The 23,174-nt window shown below is 40.2% G+C and overlaps 2 protein-coding genes and 1 long non-coding RNA gene across 6 annotated transcripts; 1 reads left to right on the forward strand and 2 right to left on the reverse strand.

The window, feature by feature from the left end:
• Nucleotides 1-3,384: 3,384 nt before the first annotated feature.
• On the reverse strand, nt 3,385-4,428 carry LOC112435994 (uncharacterized). The gene is made up of 2 exons (XR_003024853.2): nt 4,188-4,428; nt 3,385-3,848 (listed from the first exon to the last, which is right to left on the reverse strand). It is a non-coding gene; the product is annotated as an uncharacterized LOC112435994 (long non-coding RNA).
• A 3,245-nt stretch (nt 4,429-7,673) lies between these two features.
• Nucleotides 7,674-18,989, forward strand: akap12a (A kinase (PRKA) anchor protein 12a). The gene is made up of 4 exons (XM_004540124.4): nt 7,674-7,948; nt 9,666-9,765; nt 9,923-16,816; nt 16,896-18,989. Exons 1-3 carry the CDS (start codon nt 7,841-7,843, stop codon nt 16,786-16,788), a joined length of 7,074 nt encoding a protein of 2,357 aa, XP_004540181.3. The 5' UTR covers nt 7,674-7,840; the 3' UTR covers nt 16,789-16,816; nt 16,896-18,989.
• On the reverse strand, nt 18,274-22,895 carry rmnd1 (required for meiotic nuclear division 1 homolog). 4 transcript variants are annotated; one of them, XM_004540125.3, is made up of 12 exons: nt 22,775-22,895; nt 22,010-22,436; nt 21,817-21,922; nt 21,663-21,738; nt 20,287-20,326; nt 20,088-20,188; nt 19,900-20,006; nt 19,745-19,809; nt 19,528-19,604; nt 19,233-19,353; nt 19,027-19,143; nt 18,274-18,903 (listed from the first exon to the last, which is right to left on the reverse strand). In XM_004540125.3, the coding sequence occupies exons 2-12, from the start codon at nt 22,403-22,405 to the stop codon at nt 18,871-18,873; spliced, it is 1,239 nt and encodes a 412-aa protein (XP_004540182.1). In that variant the 5' UTR covers nt 22,406-22,436; nt 22,775-22,895; the 3' UTR covers nt 18,274-18,870. The 4 variants fall into 4 exon arrangements, with proteins under 4 accessions (XP_004540182.1, XP_004540184.1, XP_004540183.1 ...); XM_004540127.3 differs by having other exon boundaries at nt 22,010-22,433; nt 22,775-22,858; XM_004540126.3 differs by having other exon boundaries at nt 22,722-22,836.
• Nucleotides 22,896-23,174: the final 279 nt, after the last annotated feature.

Consider the following 23,174-nt stretch of genomic DNA (forward strand, 5'->3'; position numbering starts at 1 on the left):
CCATTCTGCTGGTATTGGTGACTCGCCAAATTTGAAAGTGAGTGGTGTTGACACCATCTCCCGATCTGGGGGGTTGGTCACACTGTGCTCACAGACTATGCAGTCATAGGCTCCCAGCTCTGCAATGACACTCAAAGCTGGTATGTAGATGTCTTGCTCTGTTCTGTTTGACACAACAACTGGAACCTGAGTATGTGTACCACCTTTAAGAGCGACTAGACAATTACTGACACACAAACCACCCGGCAGGCCTGAACCCGGGTGCTGAATGACAACACATTGACTAGCTGGGCTGAGAAGCTTGGCAGAACCCTCGACCACAACTGTGCAGCCAGCTGGAATTAGCACAGGAGATTTACTAAGGGTCGTCACAACACCAAGATGATCAATCCAATTCTGTTGGTATGTCACTTGGAGAGTTTGCAGAACTGCTCTGTACCCGTAAGAGGTAGGCTGGAATGATGAACAGTTACTAGAAGAGAATTGTTCATAAAGAATTTCAAGTGTATTCATGCCAACAAGTACTGAGGTTGGATAATCAGGTCTCACATCAGGAACAACAAGTGCAAGCGTTTGAACTGGGAAGTCACTCCCAAGAAAGTCTTTTGGAAATGTCATGGCAACCTCAACATACCCAAGGTATGGAACACATTGACCAGCAGCCCCCTCCACATGAAGAAGCTCATTCAATGGGTGGACTGGCTGATCGGAGAGATGCTCATTATAGAATGAAACTGGAATTGTGGTAACCTGGGAACCAGTATCCAGTAGACACGGGCAGTTGCAACCTGCAATGTTGACTTCTGCTGTACATCTGGATCCAACTAATCCTGGTGGTAATCTAGTGTGGATCTTTGTCTGCGACTTTGCACACTTGGCATGCTTTTTGTTCTCAGCGGGACAAGGTTGGTCCAGCTCAGCTCCTGTTTGCCCCTCAACAGGAACTGGAACTAGTTTAAATCCTCAGAAGCAGAGGACTTTTGCTTCTGCCACTTTTGTTTGCTGTCAAATTGCTTCCGCTTGGCACTTACCAATGCTGAATTGGGTGCATTTTCACATTGTGGCTTAATGTGACCATCTTCTCCACAGCGGAAGCAAAACCCTGGTTTAGGGCTGGAGACGCTAGGTTTTGGATTCTTACCAACCTTCTTTGGCCCATAGAGCTTTGGAGCTGGGCAGGCAGCAACCGGTGGTTTGACATTACACTGCTGTGCTGTCAAAGCTGAAAGCTGCTGTTGTATAGCTGCCATCTGTTGTGAGAGCCGTTTAGTCAGAGTGGTTAGCGCAGCACAGAGGTTAGTTTCTTCTCCAGTATTGGCAAACTGGGCATTAGTGGTGGCTTTCTGTTTTGTCGGTCCCAAATGCTGTTTCATCCTTAATGTCTTTGCTGCCTCTCTGTCCTCTTCAGTTTGAAGGAGTAATAGAAGCTCAGTAAATTTGGGGGGGTTGTGCTTCTTTTGCTTAAGTTGGAGTTCCGATATTAAATTGTTATCCCAACATCCCCTGCAGAATTGATTCAACAGTCGGTTGTCTATGTCTTTCTCTAAAACACCCCCTCTTTTTGCTGCATGCTGTAATACCACCTGCAGACGTTGCAAATAGGCCGAAGGCTTTTCTCCGCTGTCCTGGAAGGTGTCCATGAACTTTTTTTTTTTTTTTTTTTTTTTTTAATAAATAGGACAGGGGGAATGAATGAGAGAGAGAGGGGGAGAGAAAGAAAGAAAACCAAAGGGGAGAAGAGACGGTGAGAAGGGGGGGGAAGAGAGAGAAAAAAAAACAAAAAAAAAAAAAAAAAACTCCTGGGTCACCTGTATGGAGAAAAAAAAAAACAAAAAAAAAAAAACCAACAAACAAAAACAAACAGGAGACAGCAAACAACAAAGAGCAACATAATAATAGAGAAAACAAAGCACCATCACAATAAACTAGCTAGTCATAGATATCAGTATTTACTAAGTAATAAACGATATTGTGCAGCACGCAAGATAGACAGCGCACAGTGTGCTTTGAGGCAGCAGCCAAGAAAGCTTTAGTCCGCGTCTGTGAATACCCATGTGTGCATACCTGTGTGGATCAGCATGCTTGCATTCCAAAGGTTTCTCCATGTAATGATCTGCTAGGGAGTGTGGGGGGGCCACAGCCCCGTCCTCCAGGGTGTGAAGCGGGTATGGAGGAGATCAAAACTCCAGACATCCAGAGGCCCCCAGAACACAAGAGACCATGGAAGACCAACAGAGGGGCAGCCGTGTCCATGAACTTGGCGTATAACTCATCTCCATCTTGCACAGTGCCATAGGCTGAGTCAAGTTGTTTCATATAGACCTCTGGTGGTGTGTCAAGGCTGAGATGTTTTACCATATTACAGGCAGGAGGCAGTAGACTGTCACGAATCAGTCTGGTGCGCTGCAGATCAGATATAGATGGATCTTTCAGGGCTAATTCGACCCCTGACCGCCATATATCATAATCTGTCTCTTGGATTGGCCTGGGCACTTTACCAGAAAACGCTCTCAGTCGATGGAATGCATGCAGCGAGCTGTCCCCACTCCGAACAACGTGTTCCACAACATAGCGTTGTACTTCAGGAGGGTTGAGATCAGCCGCTGGAATGGAGGCAGAATGCCTCTCTCCGCCGTGCGCTTCAGCACTACTGGCAACAGAAGGGGACTTAGATGGAAGAGGGGCTGGTAGTGAAGAAGGAAAGACTGAATCGGGAGGGTTTGAATCTTCTAGTTCTGGTTTTGCAACCACTGGAGTCTCTGGGTTGAGCTCTGCAAGGGACCGGCGTATCTGGGTCATCCCCTCACTGAGGACTTCTGCATAATCCCTCCCAGATAATTTGGCTATTCTTTTTAAGTCTGCCAAGTAAGTATTTGTCTTGGAACCACTAACTCTTGATGCATAAACTTCAGATAGACTTTCAATATGGAGTTTGTCACCTGAATCTGACATAGATGTGTGCGGTAGCAACTGAGACAACCGCGTTAAAGATAAACCCGAAGCGTACTCAGCGACAAGCATGTCATTAAATTCAGATCCTGGTGAATCTATAGTAACCTTGCGAGCTATGTCACCATACTGTTCAAGGAAAAGTACAACTTCATTAACTGAGTGCTCAGTTACTCCGTCAACTAAAACCGCATTTGGGATCTTAATGGCAAGTGTCTCAAAAACTTCCATTATGGGGAAAAATGAATTGGTGAGTTTGAATATATATTAATTACTAACCAAATCAGCTCCTGGCTGGCTCGCCAAGAAATGTAACACTGATGTAGCGCTAATGAGTTAATACAGGCTAGGGATTGAGTGTGATTATTATTAATCAGAAGATTTAGGAATGCTACTGGAGCTGATGGGCAGTAATTAAATACACACAACACAAAATGCTTTTGCAGGTACCATGTATTTAACCGAAAGCAAAGAAAATTAAGAAAAGAAAATGAAAGCTTAAATAATCATTCCTGCTGTAGCTATTTAATTAATAGAAAAACCCAGTGGGGGTGCACAAAAACAACTAAGCAAATTCTTCTGGCTTATACCAAGCAATATAGATTCTCAAAAAAAGTTCCCCATAAATAACACATGTTAACATCGAAAACACTGATCCACACTGAAGTCCATGAGTTTTATCTGAATATCCATGAGAGATGTCCAAGCGCTATTGTCCATAAACGGGGGAACTGGTGTGTATGATTGTGGAAATCAGTGTATTCGGATATTACGGGACAGAGCGTCGTCTTTGATAGCTTCCTACCAGTCCAGTGGAAGCTTCAATGCAGAATGAGTCCTGCTCCTAGCCGTTCATTGGCTCGCCATCCTTTTTCATACCCAAAAAAGGTTCACCTGGCCTGCATTAAATAAACAAGGCCAATAAGAAATCACAAGAATAATACAAAACTGTCAGCCAATTAAGCTAAATACATTAAGTTATTCTTGTTCCTGTGTACACAATTTATAAATAAATAAACAAACAATATATTGGTTAAATATAATATTTCTAACCAATAAGGATTTAACTGGAAACATTTCAACTGCTACATACATACATACATACATACTATGTAGCTCCACAACATTTGTTATTCAACAACTATCAGTCAAATCAAAATCAAATTGTTTGGACCGGCAGCAGCCGATTAGGGTCAGCTGGTAGCAATACAAACAGTCAATTAAAAGTTCAAACTCACCAATTCCGTTCTGTTCAGTGCACAACAACATTATGGCTCTGGCTCACAGTAATCAGCATCTAAGTTGCATAAGTTAGTTGGTGTTAAAAAAATGCATTAAAACGGGAAACGCAAATGTTTGCCAATACACACCTGCAGCAGCTCTGTCACCTGGCTTGCCTCCACGCATCTGACGGGAGGAAGCCGAGACAGGCTTACTATGACCTACATGCCATTCGATTGGCTGAGCAAAGTCATGTGGTTGGAGTCATGCATTTGTGATGCGTTCAATGGCAGGAAATAAGTGCAGGAAATTACTCTGGGTTACAATAGCATCACACAGTCTTACATCCTTCATGCAATCTTACAACATCGCAAAGCTGCTCTATTGGATTGCAATCTGGTCACATTCAAAAAAGCAGCTTTTGGTGATCTGAGTTGTGACATGGTGTGTTATCCAGCAGGAATCAGCTCTCTGAAGAAGGGTACACTGTGGTCATAAAGGGATGGACATAATCTGCAACAATATTTAGGTAGACTGTGGTGTTTAAACAGTCCTCATTTGGTACTAAGGGGCTCAAAGTGTGCCCAGAAAATGAACCCCACATCATTATAGTCTGAAATGTTGACACAAAATCGGATGAATCTATCCTGTTCTAGGCTGACAAGAGTGGCACCTGGTGTGGTCTTCTGCTGCTGTAGACTATCTGCTTCAGGGTTTGTTGTGATTCCGAGATGCTCTTCTGGATACCTTGGGTGTTACGACTGGTTATTTGAGTTACGGTTGCCTTTCTAGCAGTCTGTTCAGTCTTCTCTGACATCTGCTATCAACATGACATTTTCTCCAAGAGAACTGCTGCTCGTTGGATAGTTTCTCTTTTTTGGACCCATTCTGCTTTTGTGGGAAAGCAGAAGATTATTTCAGTTTCTGAAATACTCAGACCAGTCTGTGTGGCACCATCAACCACAGTCATTTAAATCACATTTGTCCTTTTTCTGATGCCCAGTTTGAACTACAGCAGGTCATCGTGACCATGTCTACATGCCTAAATACACGGAGTTGGTGTTGGCTATGTGATTGGCTGCTTAGATACTTACAGGTGTTCCCAAGAAAGTGAGCAGTGATTAGGGTGTGTTTTATTTATAGTTGCCTAAAATTCTGAGTTTGGCCTTACTCATTACTTTGGCATCTAAGTAAAAAATTGCCATGACCAGCATAAAGCATATGTGTAATACTGGAAAAAAAAACAAACTATGGAACAAAGACACCCCCCTCCCCCGCCAAAAACAAAACAAAAACTAAACTAAACAAACAAAAAAATCATCTACCACATTATCTTGCCTAAACTGGCATTATCGTGTAAGCCCAAACACTGCAGTGCTAGTGCTCATAAAAGAAGTTTCAGCAAAACGCTTTAATGAAAGAAATGCAGCTTAACAGATAAACACATTATTAGTTTATCTTTTATTTTTTCACAGTCAGAAGTCAGACTGCAAGGGGTCAAGCTTTTGAAGCAGCCTTTTCTAAAACGAATCTTGTATTTTGGGCAGACTGTTGTGTGTTTGTCTGCCCTGCTCATGATATTCTGCCCACACGCCTCAGTTTAAACACCAAATCGAATTAAGTCTGTTTTGCTCAAGAGGTACATTTGACCAGTCAACTGATTTTCATTTTCAAGAAAACTTTTTTGCCAGCTTTGAAATATTTGATCATTTCCATACGCTCTATGCTGTTATGAAATATTGTTTGTGTTGGACTGGTAACAGATCAGCTGATCAACACTAAATACCAAAAAAGAAACCCTCAGAATGACATGTTGTGCATTCAGAGATGCTCTTATGCATACTATAGTTGTAATGAGTGGTTATTTGTCTCCCTATCAGTCCTTCTCTGACCTATAGCATCAACAAGGCATTTTCACTCAGAGAACTGACATTCACTGGATATTTTCTATTTTTAGACCATTCTCTTTAAACCCTCAAGATAGTTATACAGGAAAATCTGAGCAGATCAGCAGTTTCTGAAATATTCAGACTAGCCAATTAGTACCAAGAAACATGCCACAGTCAGATATGCTTTAAATACCTTTCTTCCCCCATTTTGATGCTTCAGCAGGTCATCTTGATCAGGCCTACATTGATTGGCTGATAAATATTTCATTTTACAAGCAATTAACATGTGTTCCTAATAAAGTGGTTTGTGGAGTGAACAGTAATTAACCTCAATATGAAAGCACTTTTAAAGTAGATTTGCTTTGCTATGGCTTTTTTTTTGTTTGTTTCATGGAGAAATGTCGTATAATTGTTGAACAATTTCTCCATGCAGTCTTCAAAGTGGGCACTCAATTTTACTGTTTTTAAGATTCTGACTTAATAACAGTAATAATGGGTTGAAGTTTTAAAATGTGGTCATGCTAACAATCATGTTAATATGTTTGGTTTTTTTTTTAGCATTAGCATGCAGCAGTTTATATATACTGTGTTTATATAAGGCTGGCAATTTGCTATTTAAATGTCCACTTCTTCCCATTCTCTAAAAGATGTTTTAGTAGTACATCTGCCCATTTTAATGTTATTAAATAAGTTATTAAGACATACATTTGTTTCCCCCAGAACACTTCCCACTTATTATAAATTAATTTAAAAAATGTTATACATAAAGAGGATTGTTCTAATTATAAGGATGTAGGATTTAACATGCTGTCCAAAAAGCATCTCCCTAGAAGTATTTGCAGGGCCGCTGATGTGATGGCAACTTTAGCAACAGGCAGGTTGTGACATTTTCCCCAGACACTGACCCACAATGTCCAGCCGCAACTTCACTTTTGACTCTCATGGGCCTATATGACATTTGTTATAATGAAACCTGTCTGCTTATTTGTCAGACTGAATGTGCCCTACAGTTTTTGATACATAAAATGATTGCAAACTTGTTCAACATGTATTCTTTTCATTGTACAGGTAATTTTACTAATTTAGGCAATTAAGTAATTGGAGGAATACTATAACTATTATATATATATATATAATAGCCAGCCAGTAGTTCATTTTAACTATTTTTAACTGTTAACCATTTCTATAAAGATTTAAATAGTTGTTGTTTTTTTAAAGAACATTCTTGGTTTCAAAATTCTTAGGTTTTGGGTTTTTGTTTTTTTTTGTTATTGGGTTGTTGTTTTTTTTTATAATAAAACTAGTTATAAAATCCACTTTCCGAATAACCAAAGTGTTAAACAGCAACAGACTTTCTTATTTAATGCGGCATGCATTTGCAGCATCTGTTTCCGATGAAAATATCCTTTAAATCTTTAACATAGCCACTCGTTGTTCAGTGCATCTGCGGGCTAGTGCATCCTCACCAGTGCAGGTTTATGCTTGTTGCTGGGACATTCTCTTCAGTAATCTGAGAGCAGGCTGTTTTCTCTGCAGTTCTTTTTTTCAATGCAGAGAGAGGCGGGCCGAGCCGGGCCGGGTCAGCTGGCTCATATGGCTTCATGTGATTCTGCAGGGAGGTGTTAATCTAAGAGGAAAGAGTTTTTCCAGCATCCAGACTACACCATTTGAGAGCTGACCGCCTTCCGTGGCTCAGCTGAGCTACCGGCCTGTTTTTCTTGTGGGATATCCGTTTCACTCGTGTGGCTCATTCCGGATAGCGACGCGCTGCAGTTCAGATAATGGGAGACACTCAGTCTGCGCAACGTGCGGGCAAGAAGGATGCAGAGGAGGAGGAGGAGAGCGCAAAAGTGAATGATGTTCAAACTGTGCAGGATACTGAAGACAAGGTAACATATCCCAAGAGCCCCAAATTCTTCCTTTATGGCTGTATTAACTTTGCAACAAGGATTTAGCCTGTCCTCTTTTCCAATCAGTGGTTTTCATTTGATTCATTATGGTGACAGAGAACAAACAGTAGGCGCTTTGAAAGATTAAAAAAAATGCTGAGGCTGGATTTTGTTGTTGTTGTCAGGACGGTGCACACGCTGCATGCCAACACATCAATTAACGTCAGAATAAAAGGAAAGTCCTTGTCCCTTCAAAGCGGATGAGTGCATCCAGCAATACTGGGACACTGACGAGCAATGTGATTATTTTTAAGCTTTTCTGTAACAGGAAGCATTATTGATTGCTTTATATATTGTGCTGGGTGCACAACAGCCTAGTGTCATTTCTCCTTAGACATAAAGACAAAGAAAATAAAAGGGGAAAAAGTCTTATATGTGATGCATTTCATATGTATATATGTCCCACATTGACTGAAACTCTTTTTGGCCCCATTTTCCTTATACAGCAAGATTTGCAAAATTGGAAAAAGAATAATAATTGTAAATCATAGCCTGAGTCTTACAACACAAAACTTAAACCATTTACTGTAAAAGTTGTTGTTGTTGTTGTTAAATGGATTGTGTGCAGTGCCTCATGTTGCAATTGTGAGTAAATTTAATGGCCCTTGACTGCTGGCTTTTGGCTCTTGAGGCTACCTGATAACTTACATAGTATTACTCTTCTGAATAGTCGTTTTTCACTATTTCATTGATGGCGCAGAGGTTTTCATTTACTGTAGATGAAAGAGGAAACAGCATGGAGGAATGATGACCTTTCATTCTTGGAGTGAACCAAATAAAGCCCATGGGAGAGATGGAATTTCTCCCCTGCTGGACTAAGCAGAAAACAACATTGATTATTAGTGTACAACATTATAACAGCTCATGCCGATGAGGATGTCAATTAGCACTGTCCTGTAAGAATCAGTAGAGAAATTGATGCTTTTTCTTGGCGATGTTGTGTTGATTTGATGCTATATTCGAGCATGCTGATTGTTATTAAGGTGGAGACATGACACTGCTGGAAGAAATCATGTGCTTAAGCTTGGAAGTGGGGTGTTAAAAAGAAAGAAAAAACACTAATCCCAATAAGTTGTATTTAAATTGTGATAATGGGAGTTGATGATGATTATGGCCTTTAACTATCTAAAACTAGGTTGTTTTGCCTTCAGTTGTTATTATTTTCGGGCTCTTGGAGAGCTCGGATAGTCAGTTTAAATTCAGTTTAAATTAGATAAAGCACTTAAAATAAGGCAACATTATAACATGAGTAAAAAGATAAGCAAAACTCTGTACATCTAATAAATTGGTTTAAAAAGTTGAAAAATAAGCTTAACTTGGAAATAATATTACCGTCTGATGTATTTACAGTTGTTTATTTAGGTTTCTTCGGCACACTATTGGGTGCAGTTTCTTATTCCCTAAACCCTGCTCAGACATTCCCAACTAATCTGACTCATGGATTTAGGATTGGAAAAATCAGGAGCGTTGACTCTAAGGCTGCCACAAAACCTAGCCAATAGTAACTGGTCTATACTGTTTCTATAGGTCTTTGGCATCCCTGTTAATTACAGATGGAAATTCTTCAGAGGTTCAAACTAGACTTGTTAAATTTTTTTCGTGCCATGCACACATGAGCAGAGATTTATTGTACATTCAGTTTTGTGCTTTTTTTCAGCCTCTCAAAACCAATGGGCAGATCTCTGAGATAAATGGAAAAGCAGACAGCTCTATAGCAGCACTCAATGGTCACTGCAAAGACGAGATTTCTGCAGAGGGTGGGTATTCATAATTTGTGTATTTCTGCCAGCATGGTTTCAATAGAAGCGCAAGTTGTTGGGTTCTAAGTGAAAGAATCTGTTAGCACACTAGGCCGATTTTTCAAAAGTATTTTAATGATTAATTTAATTGTTGATTTAACTATCCTTTCCTCAGACAAAGATGTTGCAAAGACAGAAAAGTCCCCTAAAGAAGAAAAAACTCCAGTGGAAAGTGTTGACATCAATGCAAAGACATCACCAGATGAAGCTGATGCAAATGAAGTTGAAAAAGTAGAAATTATCGAAATGGAAGAGAAGCAAAATGACATCAATGAAAGTTTTAGAAATTTTTTCAGCAACATTGGTTTGAAATTGACAGTTAAAAAAGGCTCTGGTGAAGAGGCTGAAACAGATGTGCCCGAGGAACTACCAAACATACCAGAGGAGGTCAAAGATAATGCACAAGAGGTCAAAAGTGAAAATGAGGAACAGAGTGTGGATGTAAACACAGCACAGGAAGCAAATGAATATGATTCAACAACATGTCCCAGTCTGACAGATGGAACATCAGAGAATATTGCAGAAAATGCAGACATAAAGAAAACAGAAATCAAAGAGGAAGCTGAGCGTGATAATGATGATGCAAGAACAACTTCACCTGCTGTAAATGAAGATGGACACCAGGATACCACACAGGAACTGCATCCAGCATCACCAATGATTACTGAAGAAAAGGTGGTTGAATCTCCATTAAAAAGGTTTTTTACCACAGGAATCTTTTCTAGTCTACGGAAGAAAAAGAAACTTGCAGAAGATGAGGTGACCGAGAAAGAACTGGTGGATATGGGGGAAAACGAGATTGCTGAAATAGCAGAGCAAGCAGTGGAAGAACAGGATAAGGAGGAGATTACTCTTGATACTGAGGCAGCTACAACTGAGAAAGGACTTGGAGAAGCTAAGATCGTGCCTGCAGTAACCACTCAGGATGATGTTAAACCACCTTCCATGAAGAGATCAGATGGTGAGGGTGAAATACTAAACTCTCAAGAAAAAGAAAAAGTTCAGGCGAGTCCACTGAAGAAGCTAATGTCAGGCTCTAGTTTCAGGAGTCTTTCCAAAAAACAGAAAACAAAGAAATCAAGTGACACAAAGATCACTGACTCTCAAGAACAAGTCTCTGATCAGCTGCTGTCTTCAACAGAGTCAGCTGAAAATCAGAAAGACGAAAGTCCTGCACAGCCCTCTGCCCCGGTAGCAGAAGAAGAGGACAGTGCATGGGCAACCTTCAAAAAACTTCTGACTCCAAAAAAACGTAACAAGACGCCTTCATTGAGCAATGAACAGGCACAAATCTCAGGTTCAGTAGATGAGGCTAAACCAAGTGAAGGGGGGGAAATATCAGATCACAGCACAGAAGAAGGGAAAAAAAGGAAAGACTCATCTGTGTCATGGGAAGCTGTTTTGTGTGGATCTGGAAGGAGAAAAAGCCGAAAATCATCAGACTCAGAAGAAGAAACACCCCCAAATAGCAAGCAAGACAGTGGACTTAAACAAGGTGCAGAATCACCACTAGAAAGATCTAACGAGGCCCAAGAAATTAAAGAAGGAAGTCCTCCAGAGAGTGATGGGGAGTCAACATGGAAATCATTTAAAAAACTTGTCACCCCCAAAACAAAAGCCAAGGATCTGGATGAAAGCAAAGATATCATTCCTTCTGACAATGATGTTACTCAACCTGAGTCCACATTTTCTATTAAGAATCTCCTACCTGGAAGAAAAAAGAGAAAGCCTGCTGAAACGCTAGAACAAGTATCTTTAGATGAAGCTGACAAGGAAGCTTCAGGTGATGAAGACTCTGAGACTCCAGCTGTGATTCCACTGTCAGAGTTTGCAGATGAAATGGGAGAAACCAAGGCAGATGTAGAAAGTTACATACCAGAAGTAACAGACAATGAAGTCCAGCAGGACTCCACTCCACCTTGTGATAGTCTTCCACTCGAAACACAAACGTCCCAAGACAATGAGGAAGCTTTAGAAAATGAGGTTCCTAAAACACTGGCTACACCTGCTCCAGTTGAAGAACCAGATGACCTTACAGAATCAATCAGTAAACACCAACAACTCAGTGATATTCCAGAGGAGGGAGTACTTACAGAGACCATGGCCACTCCGGCTTCAGGCATTGAGGAAGCAGCAAGAGATGACACTATAGCAGAGGACCTGGTAGAGATCACATCTGAAGCCATAACAGCTCCAGAGCCTGCTGATGTTACTGTGACAGATGAAACTGAGATGATCTCTGCAGTTTCCCAGTTATCAGACTCTTCAAAAACATCTGGTAATGCAACACCTGTCCCAGCTGAATACAGTGTCAACAACACAGAGTTGTTGCTAGAACAAGTTGCTGAAACCATCTCTGTAAGCACACATGTAGTCCCAGTGACTTTAGAGGAGCCAAGTTCAGAAAGAATAGTTAGTTCTGTCTCGCCTCAATTACTTGAAACATTTGAAAAAGAACAGCCGAAAATCCTGGAAATACACAAAGGATCAGATGAAACAGTGGTAAACGCAGAGCTAAATGCTGAACCAATTGATGCAATTAATGAAGTTGAGGCAACAGCCCAAACAGAGAGCATACCTGATGTTAACAAAGCTGTTTCAACAGAGATTGTATCTGAGATTGTATCTGAGGAGATTGACAATGCAGAAGTCACTGAAGATGAAGTTCATGAGGTCAGTGTTACACAGGTGCAAGAAAGCATGAAAGAATTAGAAGTTACTGATGACAGCCAACATGTGCCAGAATGCATTTCTGAAGAAAAGGAAGAGTTACCTCAGGAGACATTACCTGAAAGTGATGAAGTTGCTCCAGATAAAGGTTCTCTAGTTGTGGCAGATCAAGTAGAAGAAGATGCCTCAAAAACTGAGGCTCAAGAAGCAGAGTCAGCTCTTTTTGTGGCTGATGAAACTAAAGATGGAAGCATCGAGCAAGAAGCCCAAAGTTTGTTCTCCATGGGGGATCAGATCAATCAAAATATTACTGAGCAAAGTCAAATTGAAGCTGAACCTTCTGTGGTGGTGGATGAGTTGGAAGCACTGGAAAATGTAGAAAAAGATGTAAAAGCTTCAGAAGAGGATACTGTTCAGTCACTTGAAGACGAAGCACCACACTTAGATGACATACCAGCAACAGAAATAGTTACAGATGATTCCAAGCAGACAGAGCATCTTGCTGAAGTGACTGTTGAGCCAGAAGATAGACAAACACAGACTGAAGCTCCAAAAACAGAGGATGATGAAGTGAAAGATGTAGTGGAAGTTGAGCAAAAAGCCACAGCAACTGCAGAAGAGGACAAAGTTCAATCACCTGAAGAAGAAGCACCGGCCTCAGAAGATGTTCCACCAGCAGAAAGTATATTTGAATCCAAACCGATAGGAGAGCATCTCACTGAAGATGAAGTTTCCATTGAGCCAGAAACTAAAGAGACACAGTCTGAAATTTTTGAAGTTACAGAAGTGCCAGAAGGTATTCAAGCCACAGCATTACAATCAGAAGAGGATAGTATTCAAGAAGAAATACAGCGCTCACAGGACATTCAGTCTGCTGAACCAGTAACAGATGAATCCAAACATACAGGGGAACATCTCATTGAAGTGACCGATGAGCCAGAAACTAAAGAGCGACAGTCTGAAGTTTCTGAAGTTACAGAGGTGCCAGAAGATGTTGAAGCCATAACATTTGAATCAAAAGAGGACAACATTCAAGAAGAAATACAACCCTCACAGGACATTCAGCCTGCTGAACCAGTAACAGATGAAAACAAACAGACATCAGAGCATCTCACTGAAGGTGAAGTTTCTAATGAGCCAGAAACTAAAGAGCCACAGTCTGAGGTTTCCGAAGTTACAGAGGTGTCAGAAGGCGTTCAAGCCACAACATTGGAATCAAAAGAGGACAGTGTTCGAACAGAAATACAACCTTCAGAGGACATTCGGTCTGCTGAACTAATAACGGGTGAATGTAAAGAGTTAGCAGAGAATCTCATTGAAGTGACTGATGAGATTAAAAAAAAAGAACCACAGCCTGAAGTTTCCAAAGTTCCAGAGGTACCAAAACTTCTTCAAGCCACATCACTGCATTCAAAAGAAGATAGTGTTCAAACAGAAATACAACCTTCAGAGGACATTCAGTCTTCTGAACCAGTAACAGATGAAAACAAACAGACAACACAACATCACACTGAAGTGGCCGATGAGATTCAAAACAAAGAATCACAGCCTGAAGTTCCAGAAAAGGTAGAAGCTGTACAAGCAGCCATATTAGATTTAGAAGAGGGGAGTGGTCAGTCATGGGAGAAAGAAGTAATATCAGAGGATGTTCCACATGCAGAAAAAGATCAGCCCCAAGAGGCTAAAATGTTACCAATCACTGAAGATAAAGGTGAAGCACTGGATGATTCCATAACCAAGGATGTTCAAGAACCAGCAGTGTTACAAGTGGTACAAGTCGTCACATTAGATTCAGAGGAAGGTCAACCTCAAGGAACTGAAGATGAGGTGATATCCAAGGATATGGGGGCAATGGAAACAGTTACAGGTGAACCCAAGCAGAAAGCAGTTGACCTAATGGAACCAGAAGCATCACTGCCTGATGCAGAAAACAATGTTCCTGCAACTGACCGTGAAGCATCCAAGTCTGCAAATGCAGTTGCATCAAGTGTTGAGGTGTTTAGCACTCAGGAGCTTGAAACTGAAGCATTGCTAGAAGATGTTCCGAAACCAGACACTGACCGCATTACAGATGAAACTGAGAAAAAACAACCAGGCCAGGATTTAGAAATAAACAAAGATCAGAAAACCGAAAGCATTCCACAAAATGATCAAGCTGAACACGAAGATAGAAAAGGTGAAGCTTTGGAAGAAATGGTACCAGCTGCTTATGTGCCTTCTGCAGAACAAGAAGAAGAACAAGCAAGTAATGATCAGGTCCATTGTGAGACTTGTGTTGACAGTGCTGAAGCTTCAGAAGAACCCAAATATGATGAGGATGTTAGTACAGCCCAAGTAAGTGTTGATGGAGAAAAAGCTGGTGAACTTCAAGGCACTGAGGTAATCACTGCTGCCACTGAGCACGCTGTAGTGATGCAAGTAATAACATGTAATCTAAAAGATGTTTCAGCAGTAATACCTGATGTTTTGATTGAGGAAACAACTGAGATTCGAGAACACTTGATAGAAAGAAAAGCAAGTGTGATGGAGGTAAAGGACACTTTTGAGAGCACAAGACCATTAGAGAAGAACAATGTCATTAACACAGCAGAAGAAGGCAGTGTGGTTGTTATGATGCATGTTCCATCACTAGAGTTTGACGACAATCACAGATTCCAAGTGCAAGTGGTGGATGTTGATATCAATTCAGCAGAGAATATCGTCAACACAATGATTGAGGTAGGGGTTACAGAAGCCAAAGAAGTTATTGATGTTTGTCATGAAACTCTTGAAAAAGTAGAAAATCTATCTGCCTCTACTGCAATCGAAGAGGAAGTGAATAACGAGGAAAACAATCGAACTGTTCAAGAAGTTATTCAATATGTAAAGGGGAATTTACCAGAGCCCACTCCTGAATCTGTGCCAGATAAGTTGGAACAAGAAGTTATAAAACAACCAGATATTAGCGAGACAGTTCAAAGTGCACCAAGTGAACCAGAGGATGAAAAAATGATGGACAGTTCTGGGGAGCTCATAGAAGAAGAGGATGAAGGACATGGGATCCCAGCTGAGCAGAAAGAGTCTGAGGATCAATTGCGAATTTCTGATTTAGGTTTAGATATCTCTACCCATGATCACACAGAGGATCTGGAAGAAACTCAAGCTGAGCAGCAAAAATCAGAGGTATGTGTGACAGCGGAGGATGCAACATCTGAAGAATTAGCTAAGAAGAAAGATGGCGATACCACCACAGAAGCACAAAAACTACAAAGTACACAAAGCCAGATTGTTACACCAAATAACACAGGATTAGTAGCCCCCCAGAACACGGGTATGATCTCGTCAATAGGTAATGTAGAGTCTCCTTCAAGCCTGTCCTTAGAATTCAAACTTAACATACAGTTTGGGCAGCTAAAGGCACCAGCATCCCCACCACCTTCTGCAGAACCTGTGAAACAGCTTAATGTGTCCGAAGTTGCTGTTCAGGCAGTAGAAGCAGTGGAACCTACAAACCTGATAAATGCAATGCAAAGAGCTGAGAGCGAGAAACAAATGGAGCTAATGGAAGTCGCTATTCAGACAACAGAAATCACTGAATCAGAAGCTGTGGTCTCCCATCAGCCTAAACTTCAGGACGTTGCTGTTCAAGAAATGGAAACAACACAACCAGCAGAACAAGCTGAATCAGAGGAACCAATAATCTCCAAAATCCAGGCAGCAGAAACCACCAAACCGCTGAAGCAAATCACAGAGAAAGCAGAAAAATTAGATTTAACTGAAAGAGCTAAGATATCAAAACAGCCAGTACTACAGGCTGTTAGCATCCACACAATAGAAACAATAGAACCAGTGGAACAAATTCAGTCAAAGCAATCGATAATACCAGACATTCAGGCCACACAAACGACAGAACCTGTGATGCAAAAAGAGAAACGAGGCCTGTTGATCAGTCATCCTGCAGTCTTCAAGGCTCGTAGCAAAGAAAAAACAGCAGAGGAGCCCATTAAACAAATAGAGGAGGAAAATGATGACGTGTGGCTGGATGCTGAGGAAGACATTTACACCCAAGAGGAAAAGGGGGCATCCCACATCAAAGTGGAAGAACCCACGGAGCCTCAAGCTGGAAGTGCACATGAGGGAAGAAGGAGGGAAGAAGATCCTGAATCTGAGTTTGAAATGGCACCTGATACCAAGAGTGAGGATGAGGAATATCATCAGAGATTGCATGAAACAGGAGGAATAGGTGAAATTGAGAGTGAAGGTGAAGATTTTGCTGTTGCCCTGGAGTACCCAGTAATCACAACATGTGTCACTCAGGCAGAATGGGATTAACCTAACCCAGCTCAAGTGTTACTAAGTGGTAAGCCACATCTTATTCTGTATATTTTCACAATCAATTTCAATTAAACGTATGCCCTTTTTTGTATTTCTTTTTGTAGGTGGAACAATCAAAAAGTAAAAGGAAGAAAGCTTCATAAAGCCATCAAAGCCTTTTATTTCACATTATGTTGCACCAAAATATTCTGATATTTATTAGCGAAACTAGCCTTAATTGCTAAGATTATCTTATTATTATACAGTATATGACTTAAGAGAGTGTTTTGGAAAGTGTGCATTGAAAAAAAAGGTTAATCTTCTCAGGGGGCTTGAATTGTGATTTTTGAATGATTTTAGAAGTGTGACAATGAGCTATTTTACCACGCAGGGGCCTCAGTAAATTTAACTACCTGTTTGTCATGTAATGGAACTTCATTGCTAATTTTGTCAGGTCTCTCCACTCATAATTCATACATTATTATGCCTAAGTTTTTGAATAGAATGTATATGTCAGTAAGTCAATAAGAATATCATAATATATTTGTTGAATCTTTTCACCTTTTATGGTAAAAAGCTTAAAAAACGTTCAGGTGTTATTCACAGACCACATTAAATCATGATGTATGTTACCAGTTACAGCACATAGAAACACCTTTTTATAAAAATTAGCAAAATGTAGATATTTCCACAACACATTTATTTGCAATTAGTATTTCACTTATGCCACATGATTTAAAAAGTCAGACCTGAACATACTGAGGATATATATATATATATATATATACATATATTATTATTATTATTATTATATGTGATCTTGTACATAATGAATATTTTAGTGATTAGAATTTTTACTGTGAGCAGTTCGAAAATATAAGCATGGTGAGAGCATGGCATGAAGCAAGGTGTGACAGTGTTTAATTTAAAGCTCAACTTAATTAAATACGCAGTTAATCAAATTTTAATCAGCAGTGCCTTAAGCAACCATGTTTACTCAAACTTTTCTGTTCTCCTGTTCTTTAACAGGCTGTTTCTACCACTGAAAAAAATAAAAAGTGGAAATTTTGATTGTCTCAAAATTTCAAGTTAAGCTGAGAATTTGAGATACTAACCCTGAATTTAGACTTAGAGACAGGAAAAAAAAAATCTAAGTGCCAGAAACAAGCCTCCTCACTAAGCTTGATGCCTGAGGCTCAGTAATCAAACTGCAACAGTGAGAGAAATAAGCTTGTGAAAAGGTATTTATGTTAGCTGTATGCTTTTACTTTGAAATCTCATTTCCATTACTGCCTGTTATGGACAATCCTTGCTTGTCTGATGTCACTAATATTGATTTATGTGTATTTATATGTTTTCTGATATATTTACCAGTGTTTAATTAATAAAAACTATTTTATTTGAATAAATTAATACATATAAATTAAAAGTACTTCAGTAATTATTTGTTTACTGCAAAAGAAAAGAAATCTGTTAATAATGTTTAACATCCAAACACAGAAATATTGAACATAAATACTTTATTCCCATCTTTTATAACAGAGTTACAGTTGGTGTTTGGGACTCAGTAAATCTGGATGCATTTCTACATCCCCCCCCCCTTCTTTTTTAAATCAGCTGCAAGATCAGTGTCAAGGTGTGGGAGTCCCTGCCTTCCCATGCAAATAAGACCTTTTAAAAATGCATCTTTGACACTGACAAGAAAACATAGATGCTTTCTCATGACGTAAAAAGAAAATTAAGAACATAAAGACAAAAAAAGTCCCAAAACATAAAGGTCAGATCATCACAAAAGATTAAAAATCTTTTTTTGCCTACTTTGATTTTTCTTTGTTTGTTTTTTTTCACAGTAATAAAGAACAAATGTGTGTAAAATACTGCTCCCGCCCGCAGCCAAGATCCTCAGTAACAATTTGTGAAATTCTTGATTTAAAAATAATTCATGGTTTTCAGAAAGTTGCTGATGTAACACATGAAGAGTAAATACATTCAGCGTGATCTAGGTCCCCTTCATGACTCAGTGCCTTCGCACAGTGCAGCATTCTTCTTTCATAGCTGCTTGTGCCCTTTTTAGAGTTGTTGTAGCTTCAGAGCAGCAATTTAGAAGATCATTTTTGCGAGTTCAAACATAACCTACAAGAGAAACAAATGAGATGCACTCATTATTAAACATCTCCCTGTTTTTTTTAAAGCATGAATAAAGGTTTGTTTTAAAAATGCTGCATTCTTTGAGGCTTCTTGCTTGAGCTCTTTTACCTCAATCGTAATCAGGATGACTATCATCCACTCCAACCTCAAGCTGTGCTTCTCACTCAGGTGGCTCCTCATCAAGTCTGTCAGCTGCGTGCAATGTTCCAGCTTCTCATTCACAACCTAAAATGAGATAGATTATGAAGCTACATGGGCAAAAAAAATGATTGAGTGTTAACACAAAGACCCAGCAGCGATAGTTTATCCTTTACATTGACTCTGCGGTTGATGCTGAGGAACTGGCACGTCTTATCGTAGAGTTTTTCTAGGTTTTCTCTGTCCCAGTAGAAATCAGGCGTGAGGAGAAGGTCAGATCTCAGGTTTATACAGTGTCTGTCAAAGCAGAGTGTAAATAAAAATACTAAAGTACGGTAATACTAGAAAAGCAAACAAACAGCAGTTTTTGCATTTAGAAATAACATGTATAATTACACAAAACTCAAGGTGTATTACTTGCTCATAAATAGTGAATACAAAAATAGAAAGGATGTACTTTCCTGAATTTACCTTAATGTGAAAAGCTCTCCTATCTTCTGCATAACCTCTGCAGAGGACAACTTGACTCTTTTCCCAGACTTGAGTGTCTGGGTGGGAAAGGAAAAAAAAATTAGCATGCTGGCATTAGCATTTTAGAAAAATGCTAATGCCACGTGCATCTCCTAACACACAAACAACCATTATAAATAATCAATTATTCATTCTTGCTGTTAATTGTCCACTGTACCTCTGGAATTGATTGAATGGACTCTACAAAGTTGTCTAATGCTACCTCCCATATTGCCAACTTCACTGGAAAAGAAAGCAAAGAGAAAAGATTAGCAGTGTTCACAGGAAACAAATACATTTTTTATGATTCAGACTGGAAATACAGCTTCTCACCAGACAAACAAAGTGCATTTGAAAATGCAAATTTCTCCAAAACAGCTTCCTCTTGATCCATATCGTCACTCAGAATAAAGTTGCCACGCTCAAGCTTTGTATTTCCCCTGAGGTGGAAAAAAGTGTCTGTTTAGAAACGTTACAGAGTGTGAAAGTACTAACAAAACAAAGCTTGAGGCTCATCGTACTCTCCCACAGTGTAGTTAATCTCCTCATTTTCCCAGTGGACTAACGCTACTTCATAAGGCTGGATCTCATGGTGTTCCAGGATTCTCAAAATGTTTTTCATCTGTAAAGACCGAGGGGAAATTACAGAGTTTAACAATAGTATAGTAGAAAAGTGAACTGGAAATTAGATTAACTGCATTAATGGTGATGTTTGCTTACCGTTTTCTCCTCGACATTCCAGAAAACTACTGAGCCTTCTCTAAAAATTTAGAAAGTGGAACAAGTCAGTGTTTAGCCCTTCCTCTCATGTTACAAAACAAACTATCAGTTCAAGGTAATCATGAGGCAAGCAGTCAAACAAAAACTCTAGCTGAACAAAACAACTTTTAAACTTAGAAACTTTAGACTGAGATCAGGCATTATGGGGCCAAAGAAAAAAGCAGCTGTACTAAAGAAGTATTAGTAACTACACTGCTGAAAAATGCTAAAGGAATGCTTGATTGTCAGCGTATAACAAAAAAGTCAGCTAAACTTCAGGGATAGCAACCTGTAAGTTAGAAAGCATAAACTATTAAGACTCAGTTTCACCTGCTCTGGTGCAAATCAAAGGGACAACAGGTGCAGGGGAAGACAACAACAAGACAACCCCCCAAAAAGGGAATGGTTGCCACAGACCGTTTCTATCTCCTTGTCCTTGCTACCACTAGTAACATGAAACACTATCACCATCTCAGCCAGGTTGCACAAATAGTCCAACTCCTCCAGGATGGAAAATCCACACGTGCCATGGCAACAAAGTTTGTGCCTCTCAGCACAATCTCAAGAGTGTGGTGGAGATACCACAGGGAGATACCACAGCAGCAGGACCAGTATCTGCTCCTTTGTGAGAGGAAGAACGGGAGGTGGCCTACAAAACCTCATGTGCATGTTTTAGATCAAACTGTCAGAAACAGACTCCATGAGGGCGGCATGAGGGGCTGACATCCATCAGTGGGACCTGTGTTCACATACCAGCAACATGCAGATCGAATAGCATTCACTAGTGATCAACAAAACCAAAAGGTCCATCAGTGGGGCTGCATTCTCTTTACAGATGAGAGCAAATTCACACTGAGCATATGTGGCAGGTAAGAGTCTGGAGATGCTGTGGCGAACGTTATGCTGCATGCAACATCCAGCATGAATGGTTTAGCAGGAGGTCAGTGATTGTCTGAGGAGGCATATCCTTGGAGGATTACATAGACCTTCACAGCCCTCCCTGACTGCTTAGACACAATGCAGTGGGGCCTGGCCTCACGTGGCAAGAGCATCAACAATTTTAAAAGGCACCACTGATTAGCCTTGTGTAATCCAATCGACAATCTCAGCAATTGCATGTTTAGATTTGTGTGTGCATCTGATGCTGAGAAATAGATCACTGATATAGGCATACAGGCAAACCAAGGTACGCCTGTATCACCGAGTACTGACCAAACCAAATATCAATAATCCTCAAATTAAGCCATATTTTTGACAATGTTTGAACAGAACTGACCTTTCTACAACAAAATAATACCATTGGAGACAAAGTCTAAACCAAAGCACATCAGCATTACCTGAAGAAGAAGATTTGTGCATTATCATCTGGTTTTGCAGCCATGTCTGTGCTTATCACCAGAACATTCGAGGCATCTGAAAATAAAAACACGACGATCATGAAAGCCATCACTAATAATCTAATGCACAGCTGTATGACCTTTTCACTCATACCTCTGGGCAAATCTATCTCATGGAAGCCGTGGTTTATCAAGTCGTGAGAAAGTGTTGGCAAATGATACTGATCTGCTGTTGCAAAAGCAATGCACTGCATCATATCCTATGGAGACAAACAATTGAATCAACACATAAAACAATACCAGGCGCAGCTAAATAAAACATTTCACTACACTAAAGGGTAAATCACCTTGTCTTCACTGAGGGAAGGCTGGTTGGCTCTGGACGGCTGCTTCGTCCGTGGTCCCTTGGGTGCCCTCTTCCCAGGCACTGTGGCTGGTTTCAAACCTGGTTTCAACACTGACTTTACGAGGTTGGTTGAATACAAACTTGTTTGTCCTCTTGCACAGTTTGAAAGTCTCCCAGGGTCAGTCAAAAACCCACTGCTAAGACTTTTACATCCACTCAAAGCAGGCAAAGAAACATGTCTTTTCTGCTCGTGCTGCTGATGAATATAGTTTAAATGGCAGGTCCTGGAAAAGCTCCACGGAGCACAGTGAGTCCTGGCCGAAGTTAAAACGCAGCCTGATCTGCTCCCTGCATGCAGCTGGGCTCCCAGTCTGGACCACAACGTCCGGAGAAGCATCTTCCATTCACACTCACCTACAAATAACCTGCTGCCAAAGGAAAGTGCCTTTAGGTGACTGGAAGCACAGAACTATGTTAAACAAACAGATCAACTTAGCTAATGGACGTATAGTTATATTGTTACACGTTAAATCTAAAGTATAGACAACAACAGGAATCAAAAGTGCATCAGCAAGCAAAACACTCGTATATCCTGCAAACTAATTAGGATAATACATTCAGCAGTACTGCGGCTCCATGCCTGGAGCTAACTTCTGTATACATGCCAGCCGCAGACAATTCAGTGAGTAGAAAACGTCCGTTTCTTCGCTTACCAGGTTAGAAAAAACAAAATACGGTGTTAAATTAATTCACAAATTCCAGCTACCTTCAGTGTTTACAGTCTTGCATACATTCAAAGGCGGCGTGTTTGTTCCTCGTCGCTTGTTTCCTGCTCGAAGTGACGCAATACAAGTAGTCACATTAAGCTCTCAGCTCTGACTTGAAGGTAGAGCGTTTCCATTTTAAGCTGAACTATATTACTTACTAAAACTTCAAAACACAGCAGGAAGTACCTTAAAAATACTCAGTCGTTTATATTTAGACAAACTCGATCAGTTTATGAGTGGAAAATGTCCGGTAAGTGAAGCTCATACTGGGATTGAGCAGAAGGGCTACCTGACAGTCTAAACTCAGGGCTAACGTGGTGCTCATGGAATGACCTTCACATTGTTGCACGTTCAGCGTGACTTTGGATTTTTTTTATGTTACTATATAAATTAAGAAAT

The sequence above is a fragment of the Maylandia zebra genome, linkage group LG19 (genome assembly GCF_041146795.1).
Source record: "Maylandia zebra isolate NMK-2024a linkage group LG19, Mzebra_GT3a, whole genome shotgun sequence".
Taxonomy (NCBI): Eukaryota; Metazoa; Chordata; class Actinopteri; order Cichliformes; family Cichlidae; genus Maylandia; species Maylandia zebra.